The sequence below is a fragment of the Camelina sativa genome, chromosome 5, assembly GCF_000633955.1.
Source record: "Camelina sativa cultivar DH55 chromosome 5, Cs, whole genome shotgun sequence".
NCBI lineage: Eukaryota > Viridiplantae > Streptophyta > Magnoliopsida > Brassicales > Brassicaceae > Camelina > Camelina sativa.
The window spans coordinates 119527-134158 of NC_025689.1; the positions used below are offsets into that span (position 1 = coordinate 119527).

Below are 14632 nucleotides of genomic sequence, written 5' to 3' on the forward strand. Positions count from 1 at the left end.
GAACCAGAACCAGAGGAAGAATCAGGCGGGTCGAGATGAGAGTTGTAATAGTAGTAATAATGCTCATCAAACAATGGCATTCAAGGCCTTTGGCTCTCCCAAAAAGGATAAGAAAGATGCTGCTGCTCTTTCTCACCAACAGACTACTGATCCTGCCAAGATTCACGATGCATCCTTTCTCAATGCCGTTGTCAAAGTAGGCTGCTTTCACATATCTCTTCTTTATTATTATTTCGGGGGGCTTCCTTCAAAATTCCCTTTTTTTTTACAGAGAAATATTACTACTCTCACCACTCTGTTTGCTTATTTGAGTTCTCATCAGTCTTTCAACCCGTCCTTGTTTTTGCAGGTTTATTGCACTCATACTGCGCCTGATTACTCCCTCCCATGGCAGAAGCAGAGACAATTTACTAGCACTGGCAGGCAACTTTTCCATTTACCCCTCATCTAGTCTTATCTTATTGTCCCTTTTAAGCATGTTATGATGTTGTGTTCCATGAGTTTGATAGTTCATTATTCGGCAGTGCTTTTATGATCGGAGATGGCAAGCTCTTGACCAATGCTCATTGTGTCGAACACGACACCCAGGTTTACTTTCCTTCTCCAACTTCTTTTTTTTTCTCCCCTTTTCTTATGATGATTCCATTCCATCACCTTCTCATGACTTAACTTTTCTTTTGATCAGGTTAAAGTTAAGAGAAGGGGAGATGACAGAAAATATGTGGCTAAGGTTTGCTTTGCATCTCCTCTTACTTGCCCTGCAGATTCCTCTCTTTGCAGTATTTGCGTTTGAGATCTTCTGCTTTCAGTTTGTTCCATCAATAATGCTCCGAAACTAGATTTTTGTTTCTTCCTCTGCTAAGTTCAACTATACATGTACCTACCTACCTATCTCTCTATACACTTGAAAGTAACTTCCCTTTTATTTCCACTGCCCGCCCAGGTTTTAGTTAGAGGTGTGGACTGTGACATTGCTTTGCTCTCAGTAGAAAGCGAGGATTTCTGGAAAGGTGCTGAACCTCTGCGCCTTGGCCATTTACCCCGCCTTCAGGTTTCATCTTTTCTTCAGATATATATATTTTTATATTTGTATTTCTTATTCTTCGAGTTCACTTCTCTAGATATATTTTAACAACACATTTGACGGCCTAGATGAGTAATAATGAACAAACAAAAAAGAACAAACAACCACATCTTTTACTCTAGAAACATAATATTACAGAATGTAATATGCTGTTCATCTTGGTGGTGTGCGATATAGGATCAGTATGTGGTCTCAATGAAGCCTCCACCTGAGAATGTTTTACATACTCCATTTATAAATAAAAGGCTTAAGATGTGCCTCCCTGTTTTTTAGTTCTAACTATTTATCTGAACATAGCTTGTTGTTCATATGGCTTTGATATGCAGGATTCAGTAACTGTCGTGGGATATCCTCTTGGAGGAGATACAATCTCTGTTACAAAAGGGGTTGTATCACGTATAGAGGTTTCCCGATATCTTTGGCTTTGCTTTTTTGCCACTATTTTCGTGTTGACGATTCTAAAAACTTTTCCTCGTTGAAATTGTTTTGGCAATGCAGGTAACATCATATGCTCATGGATCATCCGACTTGCTTGGAATTCAAATTGACGCTGCAATAAATCCAGGTCAGTGGATCCTTTCTTTCCTTTTGTTCCCTAGTATCTTGCACTTTTTTTGTAGAAAACTTGCATATGACTTGTTCTTTTCTGTAGCATGTTTTTCACTAGAATTGCTTCTGAGAACCCTCATCAGTATTACTGTGATAGCCACTTCTTATACTTGTTAGATTGTAGGGAATAGTGGCGGCCCTGCATTCAATGACCAGGGGGAATGTATTGGAGTAGCATTTCAGGTATTTGCTTTGGAATTTTCAGGAATAGGGTACCTGTTTTTGGTTTTCTTTCCGAACCTATGCCTCACAAGAGATTTCCTCTAGGTTTACAGATCTGAAGAAACTGAAAATATTGGTTATGTGATTCCAACAACAGTTGTTTCTCACTTTTTGACTGACTATGAGAGGAACGGAAAATACACTGGTAATAGTTTCATATTGTTCTACTGCAAGACCATTACCTTCTAGTTGGCCTTTCTGTTTTTTATACTTAAAAAAGATATTTCTCTTGCAGGTTACCCTTGCCTTGGAGTATTGCTGCAGAAATTGGAGAATCCAGCTCTGCGGGAGTGCCTCAAAGTTCCTACAAATGAGGTAGACTTGCTTTGTTAGTTTGCCTGTCTTTTTTCAGACAGAGATTTTGCCAATATAATGTTGGAGGATATTGAGAGTCTACACTTAAAAGTGATGTAACCTTAATTTTGTAGGGGGTGCTGGTGCGAAGAGTTGAACCTACATCTGATGCAAGTAAAGTCCTGAAAGAGGTAAAGAGCATGGATCATAGAATTGTTGCTCTACCGAATTTCTACAGTCGAATCTTCTCATCCTTGATTTCTGGTATTACCTGACGAGTACTAATTGTTAAATCAGGGAGATGTGATTGTAAGTTTTGATGATCTACACGTGGGATGTGAAGGAACTGTACCCTTCCGATCCAGCGAACGCATAGCATTCCGTTATCTCATCAGTCAAAAGTAAATAGCTGATCTTTTCCAGGGATGTATTAACTTCCTCCACTTATTCTCATACTTGCCTTCTATTTCACTGATCAGATTTGCAGGTGACGTCGCGGAGCTTGGTATCATTAGAGCAGGAGAACATAAGAAAGTTCAAGTAGTTCTAAGGCCACGAGTGCACCTGGTACAACTCTCTGCATCTACCATTTCTAAGCATTTTGCGCTTCATGCCTAGTAAGCTAATTGCCAGTACTTCAATGCCTTTTTGTGCTTTTAAATAGGTACCGTACCATATTGATGGAGGTCAGCCATCATACATTATAGTTGCTGGTTTGGTGTTTACTCCGCTCTCAGAACCGCTGATAGAGTATGTTTTCCTCAGCTTGCTAAGATACATAAGTAAACCGAAACTTTCTCATTGTTTCCCAAATGCATAACTGTTTTCTTCTTTTTTCTTTTTATTGTATCAACAGGGAGGAGTGCGAGGACACCATAGGCGTAAGCTCACTTTACTTATCCTTAACTGTTAATTTAATTTATAAATCCACTATAACAGTTCTTGCATTCTCAGCTTGAGTTTGTTCCTTCCAATTTGTAGTTGAAATTATTAACAAAGGCACGCTACTCTGTGGCAAGGTTCAGAGGAGAACAAATCGTCATCCTATCACAGGTAAGCCCTCAGAGGATAATGAGTTCTTTATTCCATGTGCATTTTGGTCTGGTGAGTGCAACACTAATTTAGTAATTCACTCACTCTGACAAGCATATCTGTAGGTGTTGGCAAATGAAGTAAACATCGGCTATGAGGACATGAATAACCAGCAGGTCCTGAAGTTTAATGGAATTCCTATAAGAAACATCCATCATTTGGCACACCTCATTGACATGTGCAAAGATAAGTATCTAGTTTTTGAGTTCGAAGACAACTATGTCGCTGTGTTGGAGAGAGAAGCTTCAAATTCTGCTTCCTTGTGCATCCTTAAAGATTATGGAATCCCATCAGAAAGATCTGCAGATCTGCTCGAGCCATATGTAGATCCTAGAGATGACACCCAAGCACTTGACCAAGGTATCGGAGACAGCCCTGTGTCTAATCTGGAAATCGGCTTTGATGGACTCGTGTGGGCATAAATTGTTCAAAAAAGGCGTCCGCAGATGGAAGCCACTGAAAGCCCACACAGCTTCCCATAACATATGGGAAAGCTCTCAGCTTCATTCTCATTCATAAGGTCTTGAGCTGTTCCAAATTTAGTGAATTCTTTCTTCAAACCTCTAGGGATTGAGTTTTATGGAAAGTTGACCATAAGAATGCACATTGTGTTCACATGAGTGTACTGAGAAACACATTGCAAGAATCTTGACCAAGATCAACAAATGATTCAATGTTTGATTTTGATGAGAAATGAAATGCAGCAATGTCTGCAGTGAATCACACTGCTTCCTTTTTTTTTTTTTACCACTTGCATTGTCTTCATTAACTGACAATAAACCTAAGATTGTTGCAGATCAGGAAAAAGCATAACAAGAAGTTAAAAGCTGGCAGTCACTTCTGTTATATCAAATCAGGAGAGAGCTTCACGGGACTCTACTTTGTTTATCTTTTAAATTACTTGTTTAATTTATTCAGCATATCAAAACATACAAACAAACACTCCGACACAAATCAAAACCCGACAAATCCATATTTCATGTGCTCTGCCCTAAAACAGAGGTCCACAACCAAACCCACCAATCTTGTCTTTTACCTCCTCTATAGCTGTATAGTATACCTTTTTCTTCTTCAATTTGTCATTCTTTTTTTTTCTTTTTACCTCTCACAAACATACTTAGACCATCATTAGTGGAGTAACCCACTATAGTTACTCTCACATTAATTAATTATATAAATAATCATAAATTAAGTAAAGCAACCCTAAAAGAACTTAAGCAAAATCAACCTATTATTAGAGAACCCCAAAAAAGTTACTCAAGGCATATTTTACCTTATTAGTGTTTTACACTTGTTTAATTGGTTAAAATTTGGACCTATACACACTGATTCCTTTGAGTGTAGTTGTTGTTTGGTCAAGCCAAAGTGTAGCTTGATTCTGCCACATTGGCCGGTGATGTTGAGTGAATGTAGACAAACTCTAGGGATTTCCCGGATGGCAATGAGTGCATCCAAGAGGGTAGACCGAACGAATTGCATGATCTCGAGAGCCCCCAGATTGGTCCATATAGATTCTTGATCGAAAGGTTGAGACTTTTCAGAGGTCTAGAAGATTTGTTAATCACAGTTGTTGAGTATCTGTAGTAAGTCCTTCCCTTTGAGACACATGAACCAGTTACCTTCTGAACTATAGCCACTGGACCAGAAGCTGTACAACAAGTAAACAACAGAGTCAAGCCTCTGTTTAAATAGTAACTGGTCTTCGGACCACAGGAGCAGGAACCGCTGCAGGGACACAACCAAAAATCAATTAAGCAAGCTACTTTTGAGGTCCAAACTTCATCTCAAGGACATTGCAATTTCAGACACAAACCTGGAAGAAACTGGTTATAACCGGAATGACCACTGTTGAGACGACGACAAAGAAAATAAAAGACTAGTAGTGTGTAACATTCTTGTCTCCCTTGCTTACTTTTCTCGTAGAGGACGACGACAAAGTAAATAAAAGACCAGCAGTTTTTATCAAAGAGAAATATAATTTCATAAACTTTGCAGATCAAAGTGAAAACAACAATGCTGGCTAAATACCTCATTAGCAAGCCTTTCACCCATTTTATCAACACCATCAAATGTCAACGTTGCACTATTACTCTCGCTACCTGCTTCATCAGTTTCATCAAAATCAAAACAACATTCTTTGGAGTTTGAAGTGAAACAAACCAGAGCAAAAGCAAATGACAGCAACCAAACTGTTTTAACCCGACATTTACATCAAAAGAGCAACCAAATATCTAATTAGGGCTGTTGTTTTAAGTTGTCCTTATCAACTGTTGGTTGCTCAGCAACCTCTTGATTCCCAAATCAAAAGCTACTTCACAACATACACATTCACATAAATCATTGACACCCAACCCAAGTACTTTTTTTAATGTAATTATGAGAGGCGACGACATTGAATCTAATTAAGTCTATACGCCCCTGTTTTGATGTTAGACTTAATTATGAGAGGCGACGACATACAAATAGAATCGGAGAGAAAGATACCCAACATACCTTCGTTTTCTAGAGATGAAGCCGCCAGAGGCTAAGACGGAGGAGGTTTAACGGGGGAACATGATGGTTATATTGATCGAGCATCCAAATCGAGTAGATTATGATCGATACACCGATGAAAGCTTGGAGAAAATTCAGGATCTTGAGAACAGAAGCGAATAAGACATGACAACAATTGTGATTGGAAGCCGATCCGTAAACAAATCGGTGTCAATCACCAAAACCCTCGAGTTTAATCGATTTTTCCGGATTTGAAGTGAATCTATCGCCGATTCACCGTTAACCTCAAGAGAGAAATGAGAAAGGGTCGCGAAAGAGAGAGAAGAAAATGAAAAAAAAAAAAAATATATATCCGACAACCAACCAAAATTTGACACGTACCGTTCCTTATGGGTTGCTTCCGCTCCTTCCTGGAGAAGCGATTCTCGCATTTTAGACAATATTATTAGATTTTTTAATTTTTTTTCGGACATAAATAAGAAAGCAACCAACTGAGTAACTCTCAGTAATCATGCTCTTAGAGAAGCAGAGAGACACATAACACATTCTTTCACAGTAACCTGTAACCATGAGCGTCTCTCTGTTACTCGCCTTCACCGTTCTATCACTCTGTTTACACACTTCAACATCCGAGTTCCTACAGTTTCAGCTATCCACCATATCAGCTGCACCTTCGTTTTTACCTGAAGCTCCAACGAGTTTCTCAGCATCTCCTCCGGCAATGTCTCCAGATGTCTCCCCTCTGTTCCCAACTCCAGGTTCGAGCGAGATGTCTCCTTCCCCGTCAGAAGCTTCAGTAATGCCGACAATCCCTTCAAGCCTTAGTCCACCGAACCCGGATGCTGTCTCTCCTGATCCTCTGCTCGAATTTTCTCCAGTCGGGTCCCCTCTCCCTGCTTCATCATCAGTTAGTTTGGTATCATCACCACTCTCCTCTCTGCTTCTTGTCTTCCTCATGTCTTTCTGCAGTTTCTAGTAATCAGATGGGAAACAGCGAGCGAGTAAGCAAGCCCTCTAGACATCTTCTACAAACAAAAGAAAAAAAGAATGTATTCTTCTTATCTTACTTACACTCTGTTTCGTTCTGGATTTTTCATGTAATATTATTAGTATAGCTTTTAAAATTGTTCGAGTGTGAGATTTGCTCGTAAAGCAATCTGCAATTTGGGATGGTGCAGTTGTTGTACTTTGTAACAGTGATATATATGTGTTTGTTTTTGTGCCTTAAAAGTCAAAATTGATTGATCCTCCAGTTTTATGCATGAATGCATCCCTCACATGTCGCTGTCTGACAATGGATTCATGTGAATATACAAATGAAAACAGGATAATTTAATTTACGATGATGATCTGGTCTAGGTCCATAATACAGCAGGAAAAGAAGCTAGGATTTAAACAATAGACAAAGTGAAATCAAAACACAGAAAGAAGCTAAGCTCATGAGTCATGAGTGTCATGATAGGTAGTCGTCGATGAGCCAACTAAAAACGACCTTTGGTGGTGCCATCACCACCATTGCAGTCGCAGATAAGGGAAAAGAGCTTGCCGAACAAGTTGTCGAGTGGTTTGAACTCAAAAACGCAGCTGCGTTTGTTGAGGGAAAGAAGGCGTCTCTTGAGGCTCAAGTTGTCGTCTTTGAGAGTCTGGAGGGTAAGAGAAAGCTGTCTGATGACCTCTCTCTTCTCTTCGTCCTTGGCGAGCAGCTGTTTCCTGAGAGCATCAGTCTCTTGGATGAGCTTCTTCAACCTTTCTTGTTCCAGTTTCAAAGTCTTATCATCATCATCGTCTTCTTCTTACTGCTTGTTGTGCTCAAGCTCATCCTGATGGTCAGGAGGGTCTTCAATCTCAGAATCGGCATCTTCAAAGTGAGAGTTGGTGTCAGAAAGGGATTCTTCTTGTTGTTGGTGAAACTTAAAGGAGGAGAAGGAAGAGGAGCGAGAAGCGTTGTCGGAAGAAGAAGAAGAAGAAGAAGAAGAGCGGAGCAAGTGATCGAAACGCTCGGCTAAGGAACGGTGAGCTCGATAAAAGTCTTGGACGAAGGTGATAAGCTCAGGACGTTTCTTGTAGTAAGTCTCAGCACGCTGGGCGAAAGAGTCAGCGTTTCCTTCAATGAGCATCAGCATTGACTTTGTCTTGCCATCCAGCTCTGTCCAAATTTTGTTTCCAAAACCACCAATTCAACAACAGAGAGACAGAGAGAGAGAGAGAGCTGTCCTCTATATCTATAGGAACGGAGTCATCAAAAAAAAACAAAAAAAAAAAAATACCAGAGAGTGTTGATTGAAGCCATAGAGACTGTTTGGAGCTTTTGTGACTCTCCAACCACCACCACTTGCTCGATTTCTCCTCCATTTTTCTTCTTTTTTTTCTTTTCTTTTTGGTGCTGCTGCCTGCTATACAAACAAACAATGGAAAAGCTATAAACTCAACATCATCATCATCATCAAAAGCTTTAGCTACTCAAGGTAGAGAAGAATCATACATACCCCTCTTTCTTCTTCTTCTTCTTTCTTCTTCGATCCCCTAAATTGCCTCAGCGACTTTGAGAGAGAGAGAGAGAGATTGAGAAAAGATATGTCAAATAACAACAAACAAACAAACAAAAGGCAAATTGTGATTTTTGGTTTTCAAATTTTGAATCTCTCTCGAGAGAGAGAGAATCTGAATTTAATTCTTTTTGCCGCATTTTACGGCTATTAATACATATTATCCAATGAGTACTCAACACGTAGGCATCTAATCTCAGTATCCTGCAACTAGGCTATCTTCAGATCAGGCCTCATCAATCAATCAATCAATATAAGCCCAATATTAAAGGCCCACGTAATGTAATCAAGGGCCTGCCTTTTTTTACAAGGTGTTGTCCTCCTTCTCCTCCTGATCGATCAAGTCGAAGAGCTGATCGCCGATGCCGAAGCCGAGCATCCTGGCCATGTGGTAACGGCTCATTTTGTACCCATTGAAGGACAACAACGTCCTCGGACTACCATTTTGATCAAGTTTGCTGATGAGGTTAATAATGCCTACATCCCTCTCTTTTCGTTTTACCTTCTTTGGGAGAACCTTAATTTAATCATCTTGCCAGTTAATTTACTTTCTTTACATCCATGCATGCTGCGCAAGAGAGGCACGGCTAAGCCAATGAGAGCTGTTTGTTTAGTCCTTATGTCACTGAGTTGTGGCTTTTCGTGAACTGCTTGTGCAAATCTGCTGTCTGTTTTGGGATGATTATAACACTTTGATTAGAGCTGCAAAGCCATGTCCGTGAATTGAACATACATACCCTCTTGTTACAATTGCAGCTTATGATACAGATTTCCTTGTTTTTTTTAGCACCATTGATGCAAGCAAACATGGTTATGTTTTTCCCAATAGCTAATAGAGAAACATTATAAAATCCAGTGACGAAATTTCATAGCAAGTTCATACATCAATATAACCAGAGAACAGATCACAGAGCAAATGAAAAAAAGCAAGTATACAACATTGTTTCGACAAATGAGTTCCTGCCGAGAGGGAGAGACCTGCAAGAGTAAGTCTCCCTGAAATCAGACTTCTTCTTGGAGGAAAGCGTAGACTTCCTTGGTAGCATTTATCGGCCGCTTTGAATTTCTTCACAGTAATACCATTGCCATTGACATTCCCATCACCCATCTGTCTCTTTGCAACCTTTGCTCCTGTATCAGCCATCTTTGCGACCTTTGCTCCTGTATCAGCCACCACAGCAGTGCCGTTCTCGCTCTTATTTGAGATTGAAGTCAAGTAAGGACAGATTGAGTAAGAGTTAATAAAAGTACCAGGAAAGGAAGGAAACTAAGTTGAAGGAGAAGGCTTGAAAGTGTAGGCTGAGGAAGTGACATTGGACCTTTCCTCTCATCTCCATCATCCAACCAGCCTTTGAACTCTCTTGTTCCTACAATACTCTTCACCTGCAAAATTCCCACTCCCTTCCATTAAAATAAAAACAAAAAAATCCCAAATTGAAGAAATTTGCAAACTAATTGAAAGAGAGAGAGAGAGAGTAGTTAGTAACCCAAGAGGAGCGACAGTTGTTGTTGACGAATTGGGTTCTAGAACTACTACACTCCTTAGGATCAATTAAACAACAAAGTTTATCACTTCTTTCTCATTGGTTTACATATATCACTCTTCTTCTGTTCCTTGTTGCTTCTTGAGCTGCTCTAAACTGAAGTTTTCTTCTGGCTGCTTCTTCCACAGGTAATTCGCTGCGTCTATCCATCCTCTATGCACCACAAACTTCTTCTCTCTCACAGCCCAACGTGCCTTCTCTGTTCCCATCTCCATGGCCACCACGTGTGTCACTGATGCATCCACTTCCGTTGCGCAGGTTGCTCCCAGATCCTCAGCCATTTTCCACAGAGGGTGATCTTCTGGCTTTGCCTTGGTTGGGAACACCCGACTGAACACTACTTTACATCCTTTAAGTATCTCTTTACGCACTTGTTTCAGCATCAACCTAACATCTTTATTAGATATGTCTTCATCCACATTCTAAAAAAACAAAACACGAATAATAATAATCAAAACCCCCAAACTAGGCAAAAGACAAAGTTTTCTTAAGATTCAGTGTGTATATATTTGGGCATACCTCAAAGAAAAGAGCATGTGCTTGTTTTAGGACTTTCAGGACAGTTGCAAGTGCCCCATCTGGTTCACTCTCATCGCTCTTCAACTCCGATAGAGACTTGTATTTGTGATCAAACTGTCTGCAGCTCGAAGCGAAAAAGTGATACCTCTCTATTACGATCAAATTGTCCTTATGATTTGGCCACGCCTGTGCATCAAACCAACCAAGTATCAGCACAACTCTATAAAATGATTACGTGTTAAAATGAAACCTTGACAAAATACACAACATACTTACATTCTCTGTATCGTCAAGAATCAGAACAGCACTTTCTTGTCCAAGCACCACATCTAGACTCTTTTGATGTCTCACTGTGCCGTCATCCCGAGAAATGATCCGATCACCAAAGTACTCTCCTTTGGGGTCCAGCAGCTTCGCCATCTGTCGCGCATATGGCCTATCTCCCATTGTGTATATGTACATCACAAACATCTCACTGGCTTCTTTTAGAAATGAGTGAACAAACGGCCTCAGTTTGGTCATCATGTGCATAAATTCCATCTTGAAAAGACTACCTCCGGAAACATCTGAGATTTTCAAACAAAATCCAAAAATTCTTAGAAATACAACACATACAACCATCTAGATGGGACAACAAAAGGAAAAATACAACACCGAAGTCTCATGAACAAAGATTACATTAGAAGAAAAGCAAAACAATGTAGCAGAGTATGTCACCTTGAAGAGAATGAGTATGGCTATACAAGTATTCCTCCTCTGGTTTCAGGTCCCTTAATATGGTAGAATTAAGCAGCGTGTGGTCTAGATCGAGAACTAAATACAGCTTCCGCTGGCGTTGCAAGAATCCCATATCTGAATCACGCAACCTGGAGATCTCATCTTGATTGAGCCTCATTTCCTAAGAACACAGCATTCGCAAAGCTCATTAATAAATAAAAAAACTAAAACTTGATTCAAGAGAAGCTGTTCTGTGATATATGTAAGGTAATCGAATTAGATTGGTTTACCTTGTGTATATATCTAAACGAAACACCAGTTTCTTCCAATTTTTTCCCACAGACAAAGCACATGTTTCCAAACGAACCTGGATGATCGCATTCTCCCTTGCTTGAGGATGCTTCTGCAAGCATAAACAGATTCAAAATTTAATATACCAGAACAAATGACATGACAAACAAGGCTGAAGAAAGAGAGAGCTTCACCTTCAATCTCTACTTCCTCAACAGTTTCCAATTCATCATCGAGGAAAGCAGCAAGATCATCACTACTTGAGGAATGCACTGGAGAATCGCTCGCCACACTCATCTGATTAAAAAAACAATCACAACATATGCAAAAATCTGAGAAGATGATTGAGTAAAACCCTAAATCAAACAAAAAAATGTGATTAAGTAAAGATGAAACCTAACTAAAGTTAATAAAGTTTAGGACACAGCATTAACGACACAGCGCCACATATTTAGTTTAGCATTAATAAAGTTTTAACTGAACAGTTGAAACATAGTTTTGAGTTCGAACTTAGAAGAAGATCAGATTCACATTATTACTGTGTAGAAGCTGTGTATATAGAGAAGTAACAGAGGAACCCTAACTAAGAAAAAAACTAAAGATAATACATTATGTTGTTTATATATATTGAGGAAAGTAAATTTTAAGAAATTTTCTTGAGTTTATTTGGCATCATCATCAATTTCCAAGCACCACATCTAGTAAATCTGTATTCTAAATTAAATCCACATTCCTCGTCTATTTATCTACCCCAACAAAACATACAAGAGTTCCTTTGTTTTTATCTACAACACAGTTCAAGCTCGTTCATGTCCTACCCTTTCTACCATGTTAACAAACTATGACTGAGACGGAAAATAGAAAATCAATCTATGGCACTGGGAATTTTTGTTTGCTAGTATGTGGCGGTAGAAAATTTACCTGCGATGCCATGCTCAAATCTGAGCTCTTCTCCACTAGGCTGTCCAGCTTCTCACCACGTTCTAGAAGACTATCAATGGTTTTATGCTGCAATTCAGAACAAAAATTCAGTTTAAGGGGGGACAGAAGCATGCATCATATCTCTAAGACAGTATTATGGTTATGAGGTTTTTGAGAAGAAGCAAAACTCATTGACAGAATAGCATATTTATGCATATCATATTTGGTCAGTCTGTCAGCAATTATACTGGAAAACTTTAGAAGAGAGAGTACACAAGTATATCCGTACAAGGAAAGACAGGAGACAACACCTACAAGGATAATCTTGGTCTCATCCAACTCCCTTTGGATTTTCAACAGCTTATCAGCCTCTGCTGGATCCTGAAGATTGTAATTACAGGGCAATCACAAAACAAAGTTAAGATCAAATCCACTCACAATCAACTTGTTCCTAAAACTATGACCGACTGAGGCTAGTAAAATTAATTCATGGGATAAGTTGTAAACAAGATTCACAGGCAAAAAGTAAAGAGTTGCACAAGAGAGGAACCTGAAATTTGTTTAAAGCTTCGAGTAAATATGGCCAAGTCGTCAGAGTGGGGTCTTCTTTTGCAGACCTCCATGTCTCACCAAAACTCTTGTGGTACTCATCAAGGACCTGAGAAAAATCCGAAATGTCAAGCAAAACCTAGATGCAAGTGGATTAATAAACAACACTGAGTGAGAGAAGCACGTTAAACATAACGAAATTAGTTAGTACCTGGTTGAGAAGAGAAAAGGCACTTGGAACAGGATAATGATCGTCCATGAACCCCACAGCGCAAAGGCCATGAACCCTATTGTAAGCGTGAACCTTGTACTCTATTATATATCACAAAACACAACCCTAATTAGTAATTATCCCCAAAATATATATATATATATATATGGAATCGCGTGAAATTGAAGCCCAGAAGCTAGAATCAGAAGAGGTGCACATCCTAAATCATACAAAACAAAGGAAATCAAAAACGCAATCTTAAGAAATCGAATAAAGCATAGATCCATCCGGGAGAAACAAGATTCATAATAAGAAGGGGGGAGAAAGAAACGAACCTTGGTGCTGGACGGACTGGCGCTGGGAAGGAGGGGTTCGGCTAGCGACAGTGCGACCGACAAAGACGACCAACTCCTTGACGCTAGATCGCTGGAAAAAACCCAAGTGAGAGACGTCAGAAGCGTTGGCGAGGAGGATGACGGGTTCGGAAGATACGACGGGAGCGCACTTGAAAACGAGCAAGGCGGTGAAGAAGGAAGCGAGATTATTGATTGATTGATTGATTGATTAGGAGAAGAAGAGAGGCGTTGTTGGACCTAAAGGATTCTTCCAAGTCGGAGGAGCAAGTGTTGTTGAATAGCAAATTAAGTTCCTTTTTTTTTCTATTCTCTTATACAGTAAAACCTCTATAAATTAATAAGTTCGAGACTATGAAATTTTATTAATTTTTAGAGTTTTTAATTTATCGATAAATTAATAATTATTAATTTATTAATAAATTAATTAAATATTAATTTATGAAAATATTTTTAATTTTCATAATTTTGAAAATTTTATATTACAATAAGATATTTTTGTTATCATTCATATTTTTAAAGAATTTTTTAATTTATAATCTTGACTTTAGAGTTTAGGTAAAAATGATAAATGTTAGAAGTTTAGAGTTTACAAGAAATTGCTACTAGTATCGTATAGGTAATTATGAAATCAAAGAAGATATTGCAGTAATTTTAGAACCAATTACATGTAAAGAAGCAATTATCACATGTAGAACTCTCCACAATTTTTAGATGCGACAATGAAAAAGATTAGAGATGAGCTCCAATAAAAATGCAAATTCAAGAATATACAAACAACAATAGAATCATATTTCACTATATTTTCTTAGATATATATATATATATATATTATTTGATTATTAATTTATGTTATTGATGAGACCATATTTTTATTTAGGATTTCCAAAAAAATTATTATCTTATTAATTTATCGAAATATGCTATTTTTTACACTGGCCTAACTCAGGAACAGAATAATTTATTAATTTATAGTGAATATTAATTTAAAGAGTATTAATTTATAGAGGTTCTACTGTAATATTTTTTCTTACTTTCTTTATATTATATTATTCGCTATCCAATAATTTACTTCTTTTTTTTTGTTTGTCCAATTTACTTACCTTAATAATCATAATCTTAATCTACATACATTGAATTGAACTAACAAACTTTAAAAAATTAGATGTCATAATTACGGTTCGATC

General features: G+C 38.4%; 3 protein-coding genes and 1 pseudogene across 7 annotated transcripts in view; 2 read left to right on the top strand and 2 right to left on the bottom strand.

Moving 5' to 3' along the window:
• LOC109124479 (protease Do-like 2, chloroplastic) overlaps positions 1–4024 on the top strand; it is a 4921-nt gene extending 897 nt beyond the window's left edge. Inside the window, exons 2-18 of the mRNA XM_010509528.2 lie at positions 2–196; positions 350–423; positions 525–588; positions 686–730; positions 944–1051; positions 1411–1488; positions 1583–1649; positions 1818–1876; positions 1961–2060; positions 2151–2230; positions 2344–2400; positions 2507–2610; positions 2689–2776; positions 2874–2959; positions 3066–3090; positions 3191–3262; positions 3367–4024. Coding sequence (XP_010507830.1) covers positions 2–196; positions 350–423; positions 525–588; positions 686–730; positions 944–1051; positions 1411–1488; positions 1583–1649; positions 1818–1876; positions 1961–2060; positions 2151–2230; positions 2344–2400; positions 2507–2610; positions 2689–2776; positions 2874–2959; positions 3066–3090; positions 3191–3262; positions 3367–3723 — 1659 coding nt within the window. The 3' untranslated portion in view covers positions 3724–4024. The remainder of the gene's footprint in view (position 1; positions 197–349; positions 424–524; positions 589–685; positions 731–943; positions 1052–1410; positions 1489–1582; positions 1650–1817; positions 1877–1960; positions 2061–2150; positions 2231–2343; positions 2401–2506; positions 2611–2688; positions 2777–2873; positions 2960–3065; positions 3091–3190; positions 3263–3366) is intronic.
• Positions 6153–7041, top strand: LOC104784502 (classical arabinogalactan protein 26-like). Its single transcript, XM_010509529.2, has one exon. It carries the CDS (start codon positions 6363–6365, stop codon positions 6768–6770), a length of 408 nt encoding a protein of 135 aa, XP_010507831.1. The 5' UTR covers positions 6153–6362; the 3' UTR covers positions 6771–7041.
• Positions 7106–8411, bottom strand: LOC104784503 (annotated as a pseudogene).
• Positions 9098–13737, bottom strand: LOC104784505 (RNA polymerase II C-terminal domain phosphatase-like 4). Of its 5 annotated transcripts, none has more exons than XM_010509532.2 (13): positions 13428–13737; positions 13093–13193; positions 12883–12990; positions 12648–12713; positions 12333–12419; positions 11606–11708; positions 11411–11523; positions 11121–11301; positions 10680–10969; positions 10404–10589; positions 9828–10306; positions 9592–9723; positions 9098–9501 (listed from the first exon to the last, which is right to left on the bottom strand). In XM_010509532.2, the coding sequence occupies exons 2-11, from the start codon at positions 13138–13140 to the stop codon at positions 9938–9940; spliced, it is 1551 nt and encodes a 516-aa protein (XP_010507834.2). In that variant the 5' UTR covers positions 13141–13193; positions 13428–13737; the 3' UTR covers positions 9098–9501; positions 9592–9723; positions 9828–9937. The 5 variants fall into 5 exon arrangements, with proteins under 5 accessions (XP_010507834.2, XP_019101131.1, XP_019101134.1 ...); XM_019245586.1 differs by having other exon boundaries at positions 13093–13312; positions 13428–13520; XM_019245589.1 differs by lacking the exons at positions 13093–13193; positions 13428–13737 and having other exon boundaries at positions 12644–12713; positions 12883–12930.

What these genes read in the sequence shown, in the direction of transcription:
- LOC104784502 (XM_010509529.2), top strand. Translation starts at nt 6,363, where the DNA reads ATGAGCGTCTCTCTGTTACTCGCCTTCACCGTTCTATCACTCTGTTTA.
- LOC104784505 (XM_010509532.2), bottom strand. Translation starts at nt 13,140, where the DNA reads ATGGACGATCATTATCCTGTTCCAAGTGCCTTTTCTCTTCTCAACCAG. An exon ending in CGTTTAGATATATACACAAG is followed by an intron (nt 11,302 to 11,410) that starts GTAAACCAATCT and finishes CTGTGTTCTTAG; the next exon opens with GAAATGAGGCTCAATCAAGA. An exon ending in CCATACTCATTCTCTTCAAG is followed by an intron (nt 10,970 to 11,120) that starts GTGACATACTCT and finishes TGAAAATCTCAG; the next exon opens with ATGTTTCCGGAGGTAGTCTT.